This window comes from Bidens hawaiensis, unplaced genomic scaffold, assembly GCF_021521415.1.
Source record: "Bidens hawaiensis isolate Kalapana, Puna unplaced genomic scaffold, B.hawaiensis_p1.1 tig00064289_1, whole genome shotgun sequence".
Lineage (NCBI taxonomy): Eukaryota > Viridiplantae > Streptophyta > Magnoliopsida > Asterales > Asteraceae > Bidens > Bidens hawaiensis.
The window spans coordinates 23,783-47,109 of NW_027501486.1; the positions used below are offsets into that span (position 1 = coordinate 23,783).

The 23,327-nt window shown below is 36.8% G+C and overlaps 3 protein-coding genes across 3 annotated transcripts; 1 reads left to right on the forward strand and 2 right to left on the reverse strand.

The window, feature by feature from the left end:
* Positions 1-3,272: 3,272 nt before the first annotated feature.
* LOC143604214 (polyubiquitin 4) lies at positions 3,273-4,875 on the reverse strand. Its single transcript, XM_077080764.1, has 2 exons — positions 4,815-4,875; positions 3,273-4,503 (listed from the first exon to the last, which is right to left on the reverse strand). The coding sequence occupies exon 2, from the start codon at positions 4,501-4,503 to the stop codon at positions 3,358-3,360; it is 1,146 nt and encodes a 381-aa protein (XP_076936879.1). The 5' UTR covers positions 4,815-4,875; the 3' UTR covers positions 3,273-3,357.
* A 3,242-nt stretch (positions 4,876-8,117) lies between these two features.
* LOC143604215 (peroxidase 27-like) lies at positions 8,118-9,500 on the reverse strand. Its single transcript, XM_077080765.1, has 4 exons — positions 9,263-9,500; positions 8,986-9,171; positions 8,668-8,842; positions 8,118-8,536 (listed from the first exon to the last, which is right to left on the reverse strand). Exons 1-4 carry the CDS (start codon positions 9,485-9,487, stop codon positions 8,133-8,135), a joined length of 990 nt encoding a protein of 329 aa, XP_076936880.1. The 5' UTR covers positions 9,488-9,500; the 3' UTR covers positions 8,118-8,132.
* A 9,532-nt stretch (positions 9,501-19,032) lies between these two features.
* Positions 19,033-20,292, forward strand: LOC143604209 (peroxidase 27-like). The gene is made up of 4 exons (XM_077080761.1): positions 19,033-19,265; positions 19,357-19,542; positions 19,689-19,863; positions 19,985-20,292. Exons 1-4 carry the CDS (start codon positions 19,041-19,043, stop codon positions 20,290-20,292), a joined length of 894 nt encoding a protein of 297 aa, XP_076936876.1. The 5' UTR covers positions 19,033-19,040.
* Positions 20,293-23,327: the final 3,035 nt, after the last annotated feature.

A 23,327-nucleotide genomic window follows, 5' to 3' on the forward strand; every position in this document is an offset into this window, starting at 1 on the left:
GGAATGGTTCTCCTGATAAATACACTATAAGGTTTCTACATACCTTATTTAATTTAAAGTCTATATTTATTGTCTTGTTTTGACTAAGTTTTTTATTAGAAATCATTCAGTTTCGATAGAGACTAATCGAGTTTTGTTTGAGAAATCAAATATTTGTAAAAATGCTTAAGGAGAGATTATATAAATACTTTTGAAGTAATTTAACAGTTATAAAATAGGTCATACATTTTCTTCTTATCCAGCTAAGTAAAACTCTTAAGTTGAATTTTTCAAGTGACCAACCCAACCAATTTGTTCCCTACGGCCTCCTGCATCAATGGTACTCTTATGGCTCTAGGGCTTCAGGTTTTGCAAAATTCTTAAAGATGAACATGATGGATAATAAGAACTGATATATTTATTTCATAACTGTTCTTCCCTGGGGAAGAACTTCTTGGTAATAACACAGTATTCTCCTTTAGCAAGGAGATTACTCACTAATACTCTCCTGAAATATCTTTTATATTTACTGAAAGTTCTTCGGTATTGAAGCAGTAGAAAATCTTATTTTTCTAGAGAAAGCCCTTGAGACTAAACTTTGTAGGTTATTAGGTTGATTAAAAACCGTTTTCGTGTTAAGCTTAAATTTAAGCTTGTTAATTTTTTCTAGTTAATCAAAATTAATCATATTATCTGAAGCAAAACCATTTTCATTTTCTCTAAAGTTTATTACTTCAGTTATTTCTTGATTGTTTGATTCTTCACACTCGTTTTCTTTTAGATCCATTTTAAAACTTATTTAATTTTTGCGCTTACTTTCTCCACTTTTTGTAAGAAGAGCACATGGCTCTAATAACGCTTTTTGGACTGTAGTGTTTTTGGTTTTTTTCTTTTCTTGTTTTGTAATGATAATAATATTGCAAATTTGCAAGTACCCTTTTATATTATGACTTCACATGCCTAGATTATGAGAGAAAGTCACTACAAACCCACCACCTTCCCCTTCTTTCAAACCAATCTTTCATTTTCATCATCAACCAATCTTTCAAACCCACCACCTTCCAACCTTAATACCACTTTTTGTAGTGAAGAAAGTAAGCTCAAATACACTATAAGAAATGAAAGTCATGTAAAATTGTCGGAAAACCATGTCCAAAACCGAGCTAAAATGAATGTGATATTAAAACGAAGGGTGTAATTTTTAAAGGAATTAGACTCGCATGAGGCCTTCAAAGATACTAACACCAGTAAAGTTGTCATCGAGTGCACGCATATTGTTATGTATGCGCACGCAATAACAACTTCGATGGCCTTAACAACCTTCAAGGATTCACAAGATTGTGATTCCTTTAAAGAACAGACCCAAATTAGGAGTGTTCATCTTAAGACTAGGTGTAATGTGGCGACGAAATGGGCGAGAAAGGGCGAGAAGGAGGGGGAACACCGCCCCCCGACTATATGTGGGCGAAAAGGGGCACGGTTGATTTAGCCGACGATGTTAATTTAGCCGACGACGAAGAAGTACAGGAGTTGCCTCGACCACGCGGGAGATCGAGAAAAAATAACGGGGAAGGTTCGTCGTCAACACAATTCAATACGGCGCCCAGTGAAGACGTCGGACAATTAAACGAGTTGGTCGGTCGTTTGGAAACAAATGCCACGGAAATAGGAAAAGACCTTCGAGCATCCATCAAACAACAAGAAAAGCTGAACGAGGCGTTGGAATTGCGTCAAATGAAAGAAGACTACGAATCCCTCATATCGAAGAGGTTTCACGAGGAAGCCGCATTATTGTTTCAATGACGACATGAGAAAATGCGCGAATATTAGTTTTTTTTTAGTTATGTATTTTTTTCAGTGATGTATTTTTTTCAGTGATGTATTTTTTTATTTCTTTTTAGTTTTAATACATTTTTAGTTTATTATTTAATTTTCTTGGTTTTTATTTGTTTATTTTAATTATAAAAAGAAAATAATAAAAAAAGATACTATGGGCCCAGTTTGTAGCCCTTACATCATAATTCATCCTCATTTGTAGCCCCTCCACTACGCATAGCCTAAAAAGCAATTCATTGTTTTTCTCTCCACCAATGTGGGACAAATATTTTGACAGTTTTAACATTCCAAACAACCAACTTCGAGCATTGATGTCTCACTCATCTTAGCTCCGTTTTGGATATGGTTTAGTTCGTTGCGAAGCTCTCACAACATAGAATACATACGAAATGGTTAGCAATGATATTAACCACAGTTACATATAGTTTAACTAACTATATGAACTACATTTTTTATACTTAATGAAAAAACTCGTTTTTTTCGTATTAATCCAAAATATTCCTAACAGTGATCACCCTTTCAAACTTTACATCAATCATCTGACTAATTGGTAGTGATCAACGTTAAAAGTCTCACTAATGGGTAGTGATTAATAATCGCCCCCTTTAAGCTCTCTTGAAATCTATCTACGTAAGTAGCTGTGTATTACAATACAATAACTTTAACAACCACTTCTTCTCTTGTTATGATGTACCTTGAAAACAGGATGAGTCATGAGACTGTTAAAATCATTCATATTAAAAAGATATGAGATTGCTTATTTTACCTCCTTATAACTTATAACTTTCACAAAAAAAAGGTGTTTGGCAAAGTTGAGAGGGGAATAAGTCATAAGTAACACTTTAGTATCTTATATATATATATATATATATATATATATATATATATATATATCTATCTGGTGCTTAATGTGAAGTGGTTTCCTTGAAGGTATAATGAAATAGAGCATGAAAGATGCATTAATTTTGGACAACAAGGTCAAGAAAAAATTGTCAAGAAAGGTTATAGGCAAATGAAGTGCAGCTACCCATTTGTGTAATCTACTTTAGTTGGCTCACGTTGATATAAGATCTCTAAGACCATGTTTATAATGATGCAGATTAAATCTCATCTTATAAAATTTTTGTATGATTTTAAAAATTAAGTTTTCTCAATAAAGATATCTCTCTGCCATGAAGATTATGTACATATAGATGACTTAGTTTGAAAAAGCATCCCGAATGAGTATGGTCGCGCCACAGTCCCGAAAATACCAGCACTGTAGAAGCTAGTTGATAATCTTGTTGATGGTATTCTGTGTCTTGTATGAAATCAATTTTTTCCAATCAACAAGACTCGTATTGAAGAACCGATTGTTGTTTATCAGAACATATATCGCATTAACACTGCAAGTATATATGTTTCGTCTTTCAACCTCATAACCAACATTGCATAACCAGAAAGTGAATTTTATTCATAACCCAAGTACTGTTTCATTAAACCACATTCAACTACATCCAAATTCAACACATTCCACATTTAAAACACATCAACTAAAGACCCTTAATTTCCACCACGAAGACGAAGAACAAGGTGAAGAGTCGACTCCTTCTGAATATTATAATCCGCAAGGGTACGCCCATCTTCCAACTGCTTACCAGCAAAGATCAACCTCTGCTGGTCCGGTGGGATACCCTCCTTATCCTGGATCTTCGCTTTCACATTATCAATCGTATCCGAACTCTCCACCTCCAAAGTAATCGTCTTCCCAGTCAACGTCTTAACAAATATCTGCATCCCACCTCTCAACCTCAGCACCAGATGAAGCGTGGACTCCTTCTGAATATTGTAATCCGCCAATGTCCGACCGTCTTCCAACTGCTTACCCGCAAAGATGAGCCTCTGCTGGTCTGGTGGGATCCCTTCTTTGTCTTGAATCTTTGCCTTCACGTTGTCAATTGTATCCGAACTCTCCACCTCCAACGTAATAGTCTTTCCAGTCAACGTCTTGACAAAAATCTGCATACCACCACGAAGACGGAGAACCAAATGAAGCGTAGACTCCTTCTGGATGTTGTAATCCGCAAGGGTTCGGCCGTCTTCTAACTGTTTCCCCGCGAAGATAAGTCTTTGCTGGTCGGGTGGGATACCTTCCTTGTCTTGGATTTTGGCCTTAACGTTGTCAATTGTATCCGAACTCTCGACCTCCAAAGTAATAGTCTTTCCGGTCAACGTCTTAACGAAAATCTGCATCCCACCGCGAAGACGGAGAACCAAATGAAGCGTAGACTCCTTCTGGATGTTGTAATCCGCGAGGGTTCTGCCGTCTTCAAGTTGTTTCCCTGCAAAGATAAGTCTTTGCTGGTCGGGTGGGATACCTTCCTTGTCTTGGATCTTGGCCTTAACATTGTCGATGGTATCCGAGCTTTCGACCTCCAAAGTAATGGTTTTGCCGGTGAGAGTCTTGACAAAGATCTGCATCCCTCCTCTTAATCTGAGAACAAGGTGCAAAGTGGATTCCTTCTGGATATTGTAGTCGGCAAGGGTTCGGCCGTCTTCGAGCTGCTTTCCAGCGAAAATAAGCCTTTGCTGGTCGGGTGGGATTCCCTCCTTGTCTTGGATTTTGGCCTTGACGTTGTCTATGGTGTCCGAGCTCTCGACTTCGAGAGTGATTGTCTTTCCGGTGAGAGTCTTAACAAAGATCTGCATCTGTATAACCAAAATCAATATATCAGAGACATGATCAACAACATATACGATTACTTAAAAATTAATCAGGCGTCTAGTCGGCAGGGTGCCTAATAGGTATTAATTTATAAGGAATTAATTAACATCTAGTAATAATTACAACATAAACTGATAAATTGATGATAAATCATATATTATTACTGTACAAATAAATCAGATCCAAAGGCCAAATTGAAAGCCCAAATTCAATTTTAACTGAATAAAAGTAGCTAATTCAATAGAATAAAGATTAATTAATAACTAAGAACAAGCAGATATAAAAGAAAACGTACCTTGAGAATTTGAGTATTGATTGATATTATTAACGATCAGTAAAAAGAAGATTGATTTGTGAATGAAAGGGGACTGATTTAGGGTTGAATTTATAGGGCAAGGAACGAAAGCCTTCAAGGGGTAGGAAAGATAGGCGGTAAGAGGTGACCAATGACTTGGTGACACGTGTTTCGATGGAGTGGTTGTTTGTTGACGTCCGCCAAGGTCGGGAATCTTCGAGAAATAGTGGTTGCCTTTTATTAATATGGGGTTAGGCTAGATGTATCCCTGGTTGCTTGTCATACCCCCCTTAGAAAAACTAACTTTCATATTAACTCTTGAAATTATACAATTACCAAATTAACATAAAAATAAGGATTTCATATTATTTTTTTTACAAGTTGAGTTTTTTTTATGATTTCGAATTTCGGGTTTAGGGTTTAGGGTTCAGGTTTAGGGTTTAGGTTTTCGGGTTTAGGGTTCGGGTTTAGGTTTTCGGGTTTAGGGTTCGGGTTTAGGTTTTCGGGTTTAGGGTTCGGGTTTAGGGTTTAGGTTTTCGGGTTTAGGGTTCGGATTTAGGGTTTTAGGTTTTCGAGTTTCGGGTTTATTTTGTAAAAGATAAAGAGGTAAAATAAGGATATTATAAATATATATACTATTAAAATATAAAAAAAGATATTATAAATATTTACAATATTAATACTAAAAAAATAAATTAATATTAATACTTGATAGTTTTTAATTTGATATATGTAGTATAGATTATTAAGTGAAAAAAATGTTGTAGGGACTATATGTATATAAATAATATTAGGGGGTAATAGTAATTTATCTAATACTTTAAGGGGGAGGGGGGATATATTTAGTAAAAAATAATGAGAGGTACGTTTAGCAGCATCCATTAATATGCTTTTCTTTGTCAAAGGTGAGGTTAGCTTCGTGCCACCACGACCTTTCTTTTAAACTTTCACCCAATTTTATTTTATTTTACTTTTTTTACTATTTAATTTTTTTAAGGGATAATTCTTAAAATAACCTAAAAGATGAGAGAGACAAAAAAGATACTAAATTTGTTCACATTCCCAAACTAACCCATTAAATATGTACTGAGTCGACGTTTTGGAAAAATAAACGACGGGATTTTTCAACCAATGAAAAGTTGACATGTGGAAAGCATCTGACACACCAGACGAGATTTTTAAAAATCTCGTGGTTTCCGACCATATTTTTAACTTAAATCACTTTTTATAAAACAGTATACAAGACGGTTTTTTTATGTTTCTTGTCTGGTCAGTTCATATTATATGTCTCTTGAGAGTTGAGCTTTTTTAATTTCGTCTTTCAAGACGCATTTTGATTGAATTTGTTCTAAAGAGTTCATATTCTCAAGTTTCTTATCTGTTAAGTTCAAATCCCATAATATTATTCCTATATCTTCTTCTTGTTTATCTTGTATCCGATCCATCATCCATCATTAGCATTTCATCCAAAATGAAGTATAAGAGAGGAGATCAAGCCGAGGTTGCGGATTTGGGTCATGGGTTTTTGGGTTCTTACTACAGCGGTAACATAATCTCAACGTTTGAGGATGAATACATTGTTCAGTTCCGTACCTTGCTCGAAAATGATTCAAGTAAATCGAGCTTCAAGTAAACCCAACAACTTCGAATTGTTGATGTTTGAATCAAGATTGGCACCTACCCGTTTACAGTTTGTTGGAACATATTCACAGCTTCCATCATCATTGTTTTCCCATTTCCCACCATAACAAACTACAATATTATCAAATTCCATGAAACATAATTAAAACCTAACTAGATAATACTTGAAGTTGAAGATGAATATGGAAGAAGATGAGGATGGAAGAAGATAGATACTTGAATCAATATTATCCTTAATTGATAGTTTAATTTGGAAAGTTGAGTCCACCTAAAACCTAATTACAAATATAGTCGGAGTAGACGAAATGTTAAAAGACTTTGTCGGTCAAGACGGAATACCAAAAATCCTATCGGTGGAGACGATATTTAAATTTTTAAAACTTATAAGAAGAAACTTGAGAATATGAACCCCTTGGAACAAATTCAATCAAAATACGTCTTGAAAGACGAAATTAAAAAAGCTCAACTCTCAAGAAAAATATAATATGAACTGACTTGAAAAGAAACATAAAAAAACCGTCTTGATAGACTGTTTTATAAAAAGTGATTTAAGTTAAAAATATGGTCGGAAACCACGAGATTTTTAAAAATCTCGTCTGATGTGTCAAATGCTTTCCACATGTCAACTTTTCATTGGTTAAAGAATCCCGTCGTTTATTTTCCAAAAGCGTCGGCTCAGTACATATTTAATTGGTTAGTTTGGGAATGTGGACAAATTTAGGATCTATTTTTTTTCCCTCTCTTCTTTTGGGTTATTTTCCTTTTTTTTAAACAACCAATCAAACTATATATAAAAACACACTATCGTTACAAGAAAGACGCTAATAACAATACCACAACAACCACCCAATATAACCAGCAAACATGCCTAGTATAGTTGAAATACACCACCCAACCACCCAGTTATAACACAAAATTAAAACTCCGTCACTTCTCCCATGTTAGATCTGCTCTCTTCTCACGGTTTTTTACCCACAAGAAGATAAACACCTTAATCTCCCCAGCCACATTACATAGATTGGCCACCTTTCCTTCAAATACTAACGCATTCCGTGCATGTCGTGCATTCCAAAGACACCAAAGCGTGGTTAAGCACACCGCATTATAGGCACTGGCTTTCCGTTTTGGTAGTTGAGTGAACCATATAGGGATGTTAACTATTCAAACTAGTAGATCCCGGGTTTCCAAAATAACTTTTCATGACAAAAACATTACTAAAACTATTATTATTATTACTACTACTACTACTACTACTACCAGTAGTAGATTTCTAGGCAAGCTGCCCCATAGCTATTTAACGGTAGAACTGTAACAGTTTTTACTGGTATAATAAATTTGTTTTATATATACTATAATTCATTATTACATATGGTGTTTTACTATATCTCTCATATTTATCCGGGGAATCCCTCAAAAGGTGGATCGCTAAGAGCTTCGTCCGTCCGGACTCGTGGCCGGCTCGGGCTACATTTATCCAATGCATGGGGGCCCGTGTACGGAATACCCGCGTTACTTAGTTGGCCGTACCAAAAAAATAAAAAAAAAATTAAAGACAATATCTTTATTAATTTATTTTAATGAAAAAGGATTCAATTTTCTTACATAAATCACACCATCAAACACTTTTCTTCTGCTTTTAGAAGATCAAAGAAAAAAAATAAAAAATCATGAGAGAGCCTAGTTGGTTTTGGAGCAAACTTTTCTAACTTCACCCTGAGAGCCCGTAAGAACTCCGACCCGACCCATTTTAACCATAGACACACCAAAATCCTTGAAGAATGTGGAGCCATGGCTAATAGCCTTAAGCAAGTAGGCTTTAGTCTCAGGATCATTAAGCAAGGCAGCATCTGATTCAAGAAGCCCTCTCCTCTTAGTCACAAGTCTGAAGTAAGAGTCATCAAACGTCTTGAAGCTCCCCGGGTCTAACTCAGCTAATGTGGTTTGGTCTCTTGGCTTGCACTTCAACTTTAATCTTGCAATGTAGTTTTGGTCCATTGTGGGATCCGTATCTCCTCTCCCGGTGAAGTTGTAGAGTCGGCTGTCAAATGACGAGCAATGAGACATCCCTATGGTATGTCCTCCTATACACAACAAAAAAATTGGCATATTAGTTACATACTTACATGCAATGTCAAAACTGATCAATAATTATATGCAATGGTGAAGCATTATTTATGTAAATTCACTTGAATAAGAATACTGAAGAGTGTACCCGAGAGAACAACAAGGTCTTTTGTGTTTAGTCCCCTCAGTGCAAAAGATTGTTTCAAAAACGTGATGTTTGCAGAAGGTGGTGGCAATCCTGTTACAGGATTTATAGGATCACTAAATAAAGACACTTTGCCATCTTTTCGGCCGGTTTCGACCTCCCAATATGGTCCCTTGGTCTATTAACGAAAGAGGTCCAAATAAGAAGTAAGATAACTAATTATTATCAACACACACAAAAAAATGATTCTAAAATTCAGGATTATCAAGAAATGTTTATTCTGATTTCACATTAGATTTGAATAAGGATAAATATATATACCGCGACTGTAACGTCTCTTGCAACAAGGGCTGCAATGTCAGCACATGAAACTACACCTGGACATGCTTTTTCTAACGCCAACTTCACCCTATCAATGATATTGAATCCTCTAAGGCTGAGATTTGGAGGAGAGAATTTCTCGGATTGCTTAGTTGTTGAATCCAATAAGATCGACCCATCACAACCCTACAATATATTGCAATGTTCATGAAACAAAATTAACGCGATACTCAAAGAAGAGATATAAAAACTTCTGATAATACAAGATATTACAAACCCGAATGAAGCAGTCGTGGAAGTGCAATCTCAGCAACGGGCCAGAAAGAGACGGGGCCACTGCCATAACTTCCTTGATGACATTCGATACTATTTTCTCCGCATGCGGGCATGATTTCTTATAGAACCCCACTTTTAAACCTTGGCCTTCTGCTTGCAAACAGATGAGTGCCAGAATTATCATTTGAAGTACAAAAACTCCAAATGAGCTCTTGGGAAAGGCCATTTTGAAGATAATAGCCTTACAAAATTTAAACTTGTTTGTTGGATATTTGTATTGTAATGTGTTGAGGTTTCATTTATAGTAGACTAGAGAGACCTTGCACTTGGAATATGTCAAGGGCGTCTTGTCTTAATCAATTTTTTATAAGGTTCATGATTGTTAAAATGGGGTGGAACTCCGTTGGATGAAAATTATTAAAGAAAACAAAATTTTATTTTAGTAGAGTAAAAGCGTTGACAATGAACCAAGAACATGCTATGTTATTATCATCAATCACATTACTACATTAGTCATTACCATGTCTTAATCTAAAAAATAATAAAATATCTCCCAATTGTAATTAACAATTGTAATTAACTAGTGTTAACATCCCCGCGTTTCGACGTGGCTTCAAACCATTTATTTGATTCTGTTTTTTGGTAAATTTAAACTACTTTAGTTGAAAATAAAAAGAAATAGAATTTTGATAACTTGTTATATAGATGTCCAACTTATATTTTATAAGAATTATCAATGGTTAGACTAGGGTTATTAACCGAGAGATTTTATACAGACTTGAAAACATTTTATTACTTTTATATATACATTTATTAACTATTAACTATGATTTGATAAAAAAATAACAAATTGTGAGGTATGAATTAGACATCCACTTCACCGGAAAACATGAAGTCACCACCAACACGCCCTTTAGTCACCATCCTCTCTTCCGCGGCCAGTCACTTTTGTTAACGGTTAAGAAACACTACTAGAAAAAGGGTAATTTTGCTACAAAACTTTTCTACAATTTTCCCACAACTCAAAATTTCCAACAAATTTTCCACAACTTTTCGCAAAAAATCAAATGCAAAAAAAGTCTTAAAATTTTACACAAGTTTCCTACAACGTAGCTACGCGAAGTAGTGTTGTCACAATTTCGTCGAACACATATATCCATTTCCGACAAATTACCGACAATTAGTTAATCATTTATTAAATAATAAACTTCAGAATAAAAAAATCAACATACAAATAAAATAACACCCTTTTGTAGGAAAATAGTCGGAACACAGGTAATTTTGCTGCAATTTTGCTACAATTTTGAAATATATCATATAAACCACACTTTTGTGGAAAAATTGTGGCAAAACTTGCAAAGTTTGCTACAAGTTTCCGGCAACCGTGTATTAGTTATTGAAAATAAAACACTAATAATAATGAAACCACACTTTTGTGGAAAAACGGACAGGATGCTTGCAAATTTTGCTACAAATTTGTTACAAAACTATAATATATTCTAAAAATTAAACTTTTGTGGCAAAATGGTGGCAAAACTTGCAAAGTATGCTACAATTTTTTGGCAACTTTTTACTAATTATTAAATATAAAAACTAATAATAATGAAACCATACTTTTGTGGTAAAATAGTCGGAATGCCGTCAAATTTTGCTACAAATCTGCTACAAGTTTGTAATAAACACAAATTTGTGGCAAAATTGCGGCTAAATTTGCAAAGTTTGTTACAAGTTTCCCACAACTTGTGTTATTTATTGAATATAAAAACTAATAATAATGAAACCACACTTTTGTGGCAACATTGTAGCAATTTTTGTGCTAAGTTTGCTACAAGTTTATGACAACTCGGTATTGTTTATTGAATATAGTATTAATAAGTAATAAAAACACATTTTTTTGGCTAATTTGTCACATTTCTCGCAAATGGTGGCGGTAACTGGGATTTAGTAGTGGTGGTTGGTGGTGGTGACGATGTGCGTTGGGCGATGGTGGCGACGGGCGCAAGTGATGGTTGGTGGTGATGAGCGGCAACAATGATTGTGGTGAGAGGCAACGACGGTGATGGTGGTTGCAATGGCGGGTGGTGCGTGGCAGGAAGTAATGGTGGTTGATGATGGTGAGTGGAGGTGATGGGCAACGATGCGATAGCCAGGAGCGATGGTTGGTATAAGTATGTGGATAAGTGGTGGTGGTGGTGGTGGTGAGTGGTCGTTGCGACGGTGATGGGCGACGATGACGATAGTGGTGGTTGTTAGTGGTGGTGAGTGGTCGTTGCGACGATGGTGGGCGACAATGACGATAGTGGTGGTGGTTGGTGGTGATGACGGTGGGTGGTGATGGTGTGAGCTGGGTGATGGTGGTGGTGGTGACGGTGGTGGGCGGTGAGTATTAATGGTGGGTGGTGATGGAGTGCAGCGGGTGGTGGTGGTTGTTGTTGGTGGTGACGGTGGTGGGCGGCGGGTAACAATGGTGGGTGATGGTGGTGTGCGCTGGGTGTTGGTGGCGTCGGGTGGTGTTGGTGACGGTGGTGGGTATTAATGGTGGGTGGTGATGGTGTGTGCTGGGTGGTGGTGGTTGTTGTTGGTGCGTAACGGTGGTGAGTGGCGGGTAATAATGGTGGGTGGTGATAGTGTGCGCTGGGTGGTGGTGGCGTTGGTGACGGTGGTGATGGTGTGCGCTGGGTGGTGGTGGTGGTGACGGTGGTGGGCGGGGTAATAATGGTGGGGTGGTGATGGTGTGCGTTGGGTGGTGGTGGTGGTGGTTGTTGTTGGTGGTGACGGTGGTGGCCGGCGGGTAATAATGGTGGGTGGTGATGGTGTGCGCTGGGTGTTGGTGGCGTTGGTGACGGTGTACGCTAGGTGGTGGTGGTTGTTGGTTGTGGTGACGGTGGTGGGCAGCGGGTAATAATGGTGGGGTGGTGATGGTCTGCGCTGGGTGTTGGTGGCGTTGGGTGGTGTTGGAGACGATGGTGGGTATTAATGGCGGGTGGTGTGCGCTTGGTGGTGGGCGGTGGGTATTAATGGCGGTTGGTGTGCGCTGAGTGGTGGTGGCGACGGTGATGGGCGGTGGGTAATGATGGTGGGTGGTGATGGTGCGCACTAGGGTAGTACTCATGAGTCCCCTCCACTCCCACCCCACCCCCCTCTCAAAAAAAATGTTGGTGAGCAGAATATCAAATCTAAATGTTGGTGGTGGGTGACGGTGGTGGGCGGCGGGTATTTATGTATGGTAGTTGTACTAATTATTTATTATTATATAAAAACAAACATATATTATTGTGGATAACTGTGAAAGAATTCAGAGACTAGCTTGTTTCTCATACTCGCTCGTTAATTCAAAGACAAGTATAGTTAATTAATTATTTCGTTGTTTCTAGAGACGGCCCTGCTTAATATAAGGTCATGGGTTCAAGGCCTTTAGTTATTTTTTTTCGTTCTTGTTTCTATTTGTTTTTGTTAGCTCAAGAAACCCATTTTTGACTTCTACCGGGCCTCTTTTTTAAAATACACGCAACCCTAATCAAGTCTCAAGTTTACAAGATACAAATATATAAACTTTATGATGATTAGGCGACACTATTATAAATTATTCATTATTGGGTATTTGAATTACTGTAGCATATCATGGAGACTTTAAAATTGATGGCATCTATTTTTGAAATCTGAAAGTAATCCTTTTATAATTTCTGATCACTCTACACGTACAACATTTGTTTAAAGTTTTAAACAAACACAATTGACTATAAAGACTTTTGTTCAATTAATGAAAAAAACTTACAGCTAAAAAACACCACCATTTCCCGCTATAAACCCATTTTTTTCCTTTTCCCTCTCGTTCTTATCTCTCTACCTAGCGCCAAACCCCTAATGGACTCCCACCACCGCCGTTTCTATTCTACTCTCATCCTCTTCTCATCGTCTCCCACTACCGCCGGTTTGCAGCCCTAATTGAACAACTAATCGAACAACCCAATCAATTTAATTACTCCTCAAATGAAGTTTGCAGCCTGGTTAGAATCTTCAATTGAATAAAAATAACATCGTTTGGTGGTAGCAGCTGCCGGAGAAGTTTAAGGGCACTGAAAACTTTGCCCTTTTGTAAGTTTTCTTTTTGGTTTGCCCTAATTTATCAACGTGTATATGTTAGAATTATAGCACCCTAATTGATGAATTGTGAAAAGATAAGTTGATGCATATTAATTTGTGAAAACATTTAGGGGTTAGCAGGATACGTGTTCGACCCGCAAAACCGAACGGAATTAGAAATAGTATCCGGTTCCGGTTCTGCATTTTTATTAATTCCTAATTAAATAATATTAAAGTTGCTGCATTTCCCGTAAAACCCAAGAACCAGCAAACCCATTCCCGTAAAACCAGTTTCAATTCCCGGACCGACCCATTTTAAAAGGTTCGGTTCTGGTTCGGGCCAGTCCAGGTCATACCCATTTCACACCTCTATAAAAGGTCACATAGTTACATTGTGTACTAGAGGCGGAGCTGGAAGTTATAGCCTTGTGGATAGCAGTGATTCGATGGATGATTTAGATGGGTTGTTACATACCACTACGACATTACATGATGCATCAAAGGATATACCTAATGATGATGATTTAGATGGGAATTTAGATGACATGGGCGATAGTGATGAATATGATTTTGGTAGTGATGGTGACGATCGTGGGAGTGGTGGTGAAGGTGGTGGCGATGGTGGCGACGGTTGTGATGCTGATGGAAGGGAATTGATAAAAAGGTCTGAAGCCGGGAGAGCCAACCGCAAGAATGACTTATGTCGTCATACAGGCGGGCCAATAGGAATTGATGAGCACCGTCTCTGCTGGTAAACTGATCATAATCATAAGTTATGTTAATTATTTTTACATTTAACACTTATCAAGTACATTACCCATTTTTATGTAGGGAAAATAAGGCAATAAGGTTAAATATAGGTCATTGTTTATTGCGACTCATGCCTTCAAAGAGTGCAAAAAGAGATTTCGGGATGGGGAGATCAGAGAAAAAGACATGGACGAGTTAAAATTTGTTACCCGCTTGCTAAATGTTCATATGTGAGTTATTTTTATTTATTTGTTTGTAATTCTATTAACTTTTAGCACAATATCAAACATTCTATTTTGATACCTTGTAGGTCTCGTACATGCAACAACTTCAAAAGTTGTACGGGAACATGGATTGTGATGATCTTGACGTGTGGGAGAGTTTGCATCCCGAGTGTGAGGGTCGCCCGTTGTTCGGGGTAGGATCTGCTGATCCTCTTTTTGTGGTGACAGGGACACCATCCTCTACAACTTGCAGGTCATATGGTGATGCTCGGCAATCACAAAAAGGTATCGTTATTATTATTAATTATTATTATTGTTATAAAACGCCCTGCTTGCGGTGCGCGCATATAATGTATGTATGTGTGAACCCTCGGGTGGGCAAAAGTAAAATTGCACTAATTTTGACGTTATTTTACTAATCTCGTGAAAATAACGTTAAAAGTGGTGGAAGGTTAATCAGGCATCATGTGGTGGCGTTGATAGCCGAAAGACAAGGGCACATGCACCGATCAGCCGGTGTCCCGATGATTGAGTGCTATGTGCCTTATGTCCAAGGCTTGATGCAAAACTACTATCGAGCCGGGGGTTTCACCGGAAGCAGCCTCTCTATCCCAGGTAAGTCTGTCTACATCTTACCCTCCTCAGACCCTACCATAGCATTGCTATTGGTGGGATATACTGAGTACGATGATGATTGTTATAAAAATTAATTTTGTATTGTTTTGGCATTGTTGTTGGGGGGCTAGTTGGACTGGTTATATATATATATATATATATATTTATATATAGATTAGTTTATATCTTGAAAATATATTAATAAATGATAAAAAATAGACTTTAGTGTTAATCAATTTTTTTTTGTGCTGGTAACATCGGATTGGGCATGTAAAATGTTAGGTTAGGATTATACATTGTTAGCCGATTTTTATATTATTTTCAAGACATCGGAATGATTTTGTTAGATTAACTCTTTAGTTAATATGTGGATTAATATCCAAAAATATGACTTACCATTATTTAAAGTTAATTATAAGAGATCATTTTGTTTTGTATATGTGTTACAATATTAACAAAAGTAACATTCTTTGAAGCCTTAATAACATGAGTCCATTTTGCTATGTATATGTGTTATCAACAAACATTTGGTTAATATGTATTAATTATACATCTTTTGGCAAATTTTAGCTCCAAAAGGTTCAAGCGAAACCTGAAAATGTGCTAGTCCCAAAAAGAAATACAAGCCCTCTTAGAACAACATGAACAGTAGCGGGAAGAAGAATGGGCCGAACGTGAATGAGAGTGTGTCGAACGCGAACTGGAGTGGGGAAAAGAACACGTCGAACGTGAGGAATGGCAAAATAGGATGGAAGAAATGTTTAAAAAATTTACGGATTCGTAAAAAACAAGGATAGAAGCATGGTTTAAGAAATTTGCGGACAAGTAAAAACTTTCGTTTTGTAATGTATTTGTTTTGTATTAAAGAACGTGTGGTCACGACGGATGCTTGTTATTTTTATTCCAAGTTTGTAAACTGGCAATTTTGGGAATTTTTAAATATTTCAGCAATATTTTACTGCAAAATTTTGGTTTGTAAATTCATTAAATAAATAATTTTCATTTGTAGCAATTTTGTTACACCAGTTATCCTATTTTTGTGTAAAGTTTGTGGCAAATTTTATCAAGGTTTTGTAGCAAATCTTTTTAAAGTTTTGTGTCAAATTTGTGGCAACTTTTTTTTTGAGAATTTGTAGGAAGTTTGTGGCAAATATTTTACATATTTGTAGGAAGGTTGTGGTAAAGTCTGTTATTGTTTTGTGACAATTTTGTCGCAATTAAAATTTAATTAGCTAAGTTAATATCTTTACGGATTAATTACTTTATTAATGTTATCAATAATTTAAGATATTTTTTATAAATCAATGACAAACTTGTGGATAAGTTGTAGGAAAAAGTAAATAAAACTTTTGTGGCAACCTTGTCGAATTTTTAGCGACAACTTGAATTTGTAGTAAATTTAAAGCAAAATTTGTCGCATAATTGCAAGTAACATGATTTGCCACGGCTTTTTTTCTCTAAAAATAGGTTTGTCGGAAAATTGTGGCTATGAGCCATTTACTACAATTTTGCCACAAAAACTGCTGTTGCAAATTGACTTGCTTTCTAGTAGTGAAAACCAGACGTAACACGTTGAACCATGCATGCCGGCACTTTAACAAGCAAAAATCAAACCGAAGCATAAAACATAGAATAGAATAACTGAGTCGACTTAGAATTCATGTGTTGCGATGGGGTCGTTAAACGAGGAACATAGACGTAAAAATATTAAACCACACACGAACGTTGTAGCGTGTTAACTCCATCTGACTCATAATCCATATTAAAGAAGTCCTAGTTTACACTATCAAAAGGTTTATGAAAGTCAATTTTCATCAATAAGGTTTGAAATTTGGAACTTTGCCCATGAAATCACTTCATTAACTACTAGAGGACCGTCTATGATGAATCTATCCTTGAGAAATCCGGAATAAGTTTCCGAAATGATAGAACCAATAGCCATTTATTTAACATGTTTGCAAGGACTTTTGAGATAACTTGCTAATCGATCCACTCAAGGTAATTAGTCGGGATTTCGTTAATAGTTCTAGGATCATGCACTTTGGGTGTAATTAAAAGGAGGCATCTTCGACTGATAATGTTGTCATATTAGAGCACACGAGTTTAGGTGTAACACCCTGTCTTGGTTAGGGTTGGTGTGTCACACAATACGGTTAATTAGATTTATTAATTAATAGCGATTCAATCAGAGTCTCAAAACCATAATGTGATATATGCCTTATAACGGTCTATTAAATTTAATACTTAACTGTCTTTACTTCATGAACTTCATAATATAAACTTTTATTTTCTCTAATCACATGTTTTCCCAAATTCTCATGAGTACCTGCTTAAAAACAAGAGAATACACCAAAATAAATACGAGTGAACCAAAAATTTGCTCAGTAGTGAAAGAACGATAGCAATAACAATTAACAATGACTACCAATATAACAATAAGAACAATATCATACATTGAACTATCAATAACCAAATAACGATAAGAAGATACCATACGGTGAACGATCAATGGCGAATCAATAACCGTGTAAGGATGAGATGATACCATACGGTGAACGATCAATGACGAATTAATAAGACAATACCATGCGCTAACTGTGTAACGATAAGACGATACAATATGTTGAACAATCAATGATGAAGTCATGAAACTATACAATAGCAATTTTAATAAAGAAATACCCATATGGTCCAATAACAATATACCATGCAATACAATATGTACATTAGCTACAGACTAATGCACCAATATGATGTGGGCACTCACACCTATCCCTCTATCAACGACAATGATTTCCTATGATCGATCCATACATCTCTGAAACAATAATCAATAAGTGTTATTACTCAGCACACAATAACAGTATGTGCAGTAACTTAGCACACAATATCGATGTGGAGTCAATATGGACTAATCGCTCCGCCACAGATAGAGCACGTCAATGGTGCCTCAAAATTAACGTGTGGCCCCATAGGTGGATGTACTCGGGTATTGAGGTCAATGAAACATTATATATAAATAAAAGGCAATATAAGAACAATAAACTATACTTAATCAACGTCAATGTCAATAAACAACAATCATAGAAACATGCGATAATGAGCATAAGGAATTAACCTATCGCATGTGTAACAATGACTCAATACGATACTTAAACAAAATAATTCATGGGGTGTTGATGACCAATAAATCAAGTACGAATAAGACTAAAGCGATGTCATAAATTGACCAATGAACAAATTTAAATTTTGCTACGAGTGATGGGCCCAAAATTTGTACACTATGAGATTGATGAAAACAATATTACAAGTAGAAGACCGTAGAACCCGTACCTTAGAAACGAGTAGCAATAATTGTAATAAATCCTTAAGTTAGCATTAAGCGTCAAGAAATCCTATTCAGAATTTTAATTTTCATTACACTCGACTCATATTTAGAACTTGGAATTTCTGAGTCATGAGGTCGTTGTAGGTTTCTACAAAGTATTTCAGTTTAAACAAATATTAATTTGGAAATTATTTCTTTAGGACATTGCAAAAACCCCATGGAGAAACAACCAACAATTAAAACCATATTTGGAAAGTGTAGGACATTGGAAATTGTTTCTTTAGATAAGTAAAACTCCAAAAACTAAATTAATAACAATTGGGATTTATATTCATTATTAAACTAATAGTTTATATTTTATTGAGATAAGGTATGGTAATGTGTTTGGTTAATAATTATTATTGAGATAAGGTACGGTAATGTGTTTGGTTAATAATTATAGAATGGCATGTTCTTGGTTCAATGTCAACTCTTTTAAGCTATTATAATAACCTATCAACGTATTCGATATTGACAGATTTTAACCTAGTAGTTACTTTTTTTTTCTTTTCTTTTAACGTGGAGCATGTGCAAATCATACCTGTTCATGAACATGCATGGAGTTTCCATCCCATTTTGCATTCATGAAGTTGATAATTAAAATATACCACACCCTTGACATATTCCAAGTGCAAGGTCTCTCTAGTCTACTATAAATGAAACCTCCAACACATTACGTACAATTGCAATACAAATATCCAACAAACAAGTTTAAAATTTGAAAGGCAATTATCTTCAAAATGGCTGTTCCCAAGAGCTCATTTGGAGTTTTTGTGCTTCAAATGATGGTTTTAGCACTCATCTGTTTGCAAGCAGAAGGCCAAGGGTTAAAAGTAGGGTTCTATAAGAAATCATGCCCGCATGCGGAGAAAATAGTATCGAACGTCATCAAGGAAGTTATGGCAGTGGCCCCGTCTCTTTCTGGCCCGTTGCTGAGATTGCACTTCCACGACTGCTTCATTCGGGTTTGTAATATCTTATATTATTAGAAGATTTTATTTCTCTTCTTTGAGTATCACGTTAATTTTGTTTTATGAACATTGCAATATATCGTAGGGATGTGATGGGTCGATTTTATTGGATTCAACAACTAAGCAATCCGAGAAATTCTCTCCTCCAAATCTCAGCCTTAGAGGTTACAATATCATTGATAGGGTGAAGCTGGTGTTAGAAAAAGCCTGTCCGGGTGTAGTTTCATGTGCTGACATTGTAGCCCTTGTTGCAAGAGACGTTACAGTCGCGGTATATATTTATCCTTATTCAAATCTAATGTGAAATCAGAACAAACATTTCTTGATAATCCCGAATTTTAGAATGCTTTATTTTTGTGTGTTGATCGATAACAATTAGTTATCTTACTTCTTATTTGGACCCTCTTTTGTTAACAGACCAAGGGACCGCATTGGGAGGTCGAAACTGGCCGAAAAGATGGCAAAGTGTCTTTATTTAGTGAACCTATAAATCCTGTAACAGGATTGCCATTACCTTCTGCAAACATCACGTTTTTGAAACAATCTTTTGCACTGAGGGGACTAAACACAAAAGACCTTGTTGTTCTCTCCGGTACGCTCTTCGGTATTCTTATGCAAGTGAATTTACATAAATAATGCTCCACCATCAAATATAATTATTTATCAGTTTTGACATTGTATGTAACTAATGTCCATTTTTTTATCGTGTATAGGAGGACATACCATAGGGATGTCTCATTGCTCGTCATTTGAAAACCGACTCTACAACTTCACCGGGAAAGGAGATACGGATCCCACCATGGACCAAAACTACATTGCAAGATTAAAGTTGAAGTGCAAGCCGAGAGACCAAACCACATTAGCTGAGTTAGACCCGGGGAGCTTCAAGACGTTTGATGACTCTTACTACAGACTAGTGACTAAGAGGAGGGGGCTTCTTGAATCAGATGCAGCCTTGCTTAATGATCCTGAAGAGGTAGGTCCCAGCAGAGCTCAGTTGGACCCGCAAGACTCACCTTGAAGAGGGACGTCTGCGCAAGGACCAACTGGTTCCGCAGGACCCACCATGCTCAGAGATGAAGACCTTACGCGCAGTACGCCAGCTGTTCCCGCAGGGAAAGCCTCCCAATGGTGAAGTACCCCGCCTGTTCCCGCAGCTGCGGATACAAGCCATCAGGGAAGGCTACCCGCACTAATAGCAAGGCTACACGCACAAGGCACTAACTCTCAATAATTCAGTGTCACATGAAGGAATGAGCAAGGCGGGAATACTCCCGCCCAAATGAGCCAGTCCGTATGCTTCTGGAAGATCTTTTGTACTATACCTGCCAAGGTATGGACAAAATAGACAAGATCTGACCAAAGCAGCCCATGAACCAATCACAGGGTGACAGCTCACCGACAACAGTACGAGGAGGAGCATGCTCTAGTACTGTTTGTCACTATTAGCCGCTGCCTACTCACCAACCCTTGTCGTGGCACGCACACAGCCTGCAGTTGGTGGGAAGGGAACAGTACACAGCCGGCCTTGTCACTATCAGCCGCTGCCTACTCACCAACCAGCATGGCACGTGCGTAGCCCATAGTTGGTAGAACAGGAATATTATACAGCTGGCTGTACCTGCTTGGAAACCTACCTTCGGCTACAAATACTCCAACACCTTGGAACGGTATCTTATCTTCTCTAGCAAACTCTCTTTATATACACATATTCAAGAGCAATCTAGTCTGATTCTCACGCCGGAGGGTGGTCACAAGGAGGAACCCCCCCCCTCCTTCTCAGTGACGAGCTCACGGTGTCTGTTTTGCAGGTCATCAGAATAATCATCTCTGCCGGACCTAACCCTCGTGGGAAACATTACTTAACCCCCAGATTATCCATAATCTACTCGGGGTCACCTAGTGTTTCTTCAGATCCTGAGACTAAAGCCTACTTGCTTAAGGCTATTAGCCATGAATCCACATTCTTCAAGGATTTTGGTGTATCTATGGTTAAAATGGGTCGGGTCGGAGTTCTTACGGGCTCTCAGGGTGAAGTTAGAAAAGTTTGCACCAAAACCAACTAGGCTCTCTCTGTTTTTTTTCAAATAAAGTAAAATGAAAATGTTTGATTATGTGGGTTATGTAGGGAAATTTGGTCCCTTTTCATTGAAATTAAATAATAGAGATGCTCTCTTAATTCTTATATTAAATACACTATAATACCTATACTATAAAAATTGATTCAAACTGTTGTGTCAGGATCAACTGTAACACTTGTTAGATGGTGTTCTTGGTTTTATTATTACTAAAACAATTCTAACTTTTAATTGCTAGCTAAATTCGTAATGATTGAATTCGTTCTGTTGTTAATTAATCATTGTAAGTTTTAGCGGAAATTAAACAAACAAGCTAAGAATTTATATGATAAAACATATCATTAATTAGAATTGAAAGATTGCAACTACAGGTTGCTCCCCCTCACCCTTAGCGCACCTTCTCTAATTTTGTACAAACTTGTACTTTTTCATATGTGTGTAAACTGTTAATGATCAAGAGACTCTCTTGATCATTTTATACAAGTGTAAGGTGCTGATAAGCTACGGGATGAAAGCAACATCTAACTGAAACTATTACAAACAATTGACAAAACATAATATGTAAAAGCTATTGATAAAATACAATTACAATCAAACTACTGAAGTCTTCATAACAACTCATGAGGCCCATCAATTGTTTCTTCTTAGATCTTTTATCTTCACCGGTAGTTCTTCAATATCGTCTTTTCCTTATCAGCGCTACTTCTAGATCAGTTGTATCGTAACATCATTTCTTTCAAATCAGTCGTTTGTGAAGCAATCTTTTTATTCTTTATTCTTTTGAATAAAGAACAACTAATTTTCATGATCGGTTGGTTGGTCTTTCACACATTAGTCCTTTTCAGGTTCCAAAAATCTCCCCTGAATTGATGATGCCAAAACCATTTATTTGAGCTTCACCATTTAACCAACCCTTTTTCGGATGATCTATATGAACTGCTTCTCCTAGCTAGCACCCAAAGGATCATCACCTTCCATGTCAAGTGGAAGTTCCATAACCTCTTTTGATTTTCAACATCTATTCCAAGTAAATCAAAGAACATGACATGTTTTGTCTCCGTATTTTTCCACTCTAAGAAAATATCGAAGTCGTTTTTGTTGTGGCTCCATCAAATAATCTTTGGTCTTAAGGAGATCTGACTTGTAGACTGAGTTGAAGGTGGGCTAGTCGAGAAGATTGGCTTGCATGATATCTAATGTCATATCCAAACCTTTTCTTGGCCTCAGTAGCACTTAAATCAATTGCATATTGTTCCCTTTCTTGTCTTTGAATCAGACTTACTTTGTAGCTTAAAGCTTTTGTAGGAGCAAAGTTCTTGACTAGAGCAGTATTTTTAGTCCCATGTCCTTGCTTCTTAGGCAATTTGACTTCAAACAAGGGTGTGGGTTGAGGATACTATGATTTTCTTTTCTAAGTTTCCCCATATCCCTGTATGCATTCTTCAACCTTGGTCCTCCTATCTTGCAGTCTCTTTCCTTAATTTAGTTGAGACTTGTAGCATTCAGATTAATCTTCCTTTTGAGAATCTCAACTTTCTTTTTATTTGAGTTCATTTCATGACTTCATCCAAATCAGGCTTTGGGTGATCCTGATTAGGGTCTTTTGAATTGTGCCTTCAAGTCATCACAACATCAGAACTTGACTTCTTATTATCAAACTCATATTTGGCATTATGTTATAGCCAAATGAGTAGATCTTTAGCAATCTCTGAGAATATTTTAGCGGTTACACAACGATAAGAGTCCCACGACAAAACCTGTGTAACTTTGTGATCAAGAATTGTTTGCCAAAGTTTTTTAGTTAACTGGCCAGGCCTTAATACATATTGGATGATGTATAGCCCGAGATATTTTTCTACTTCTTCAAAGTATATCGAATCATCCAATTAGAAAATGATTCAAAATTAAAATTAAATTAACTAATAAACCCAAAATGAAAGTTTTTGAATCTGGTTTGACTCAACCAACTGGTCTTACA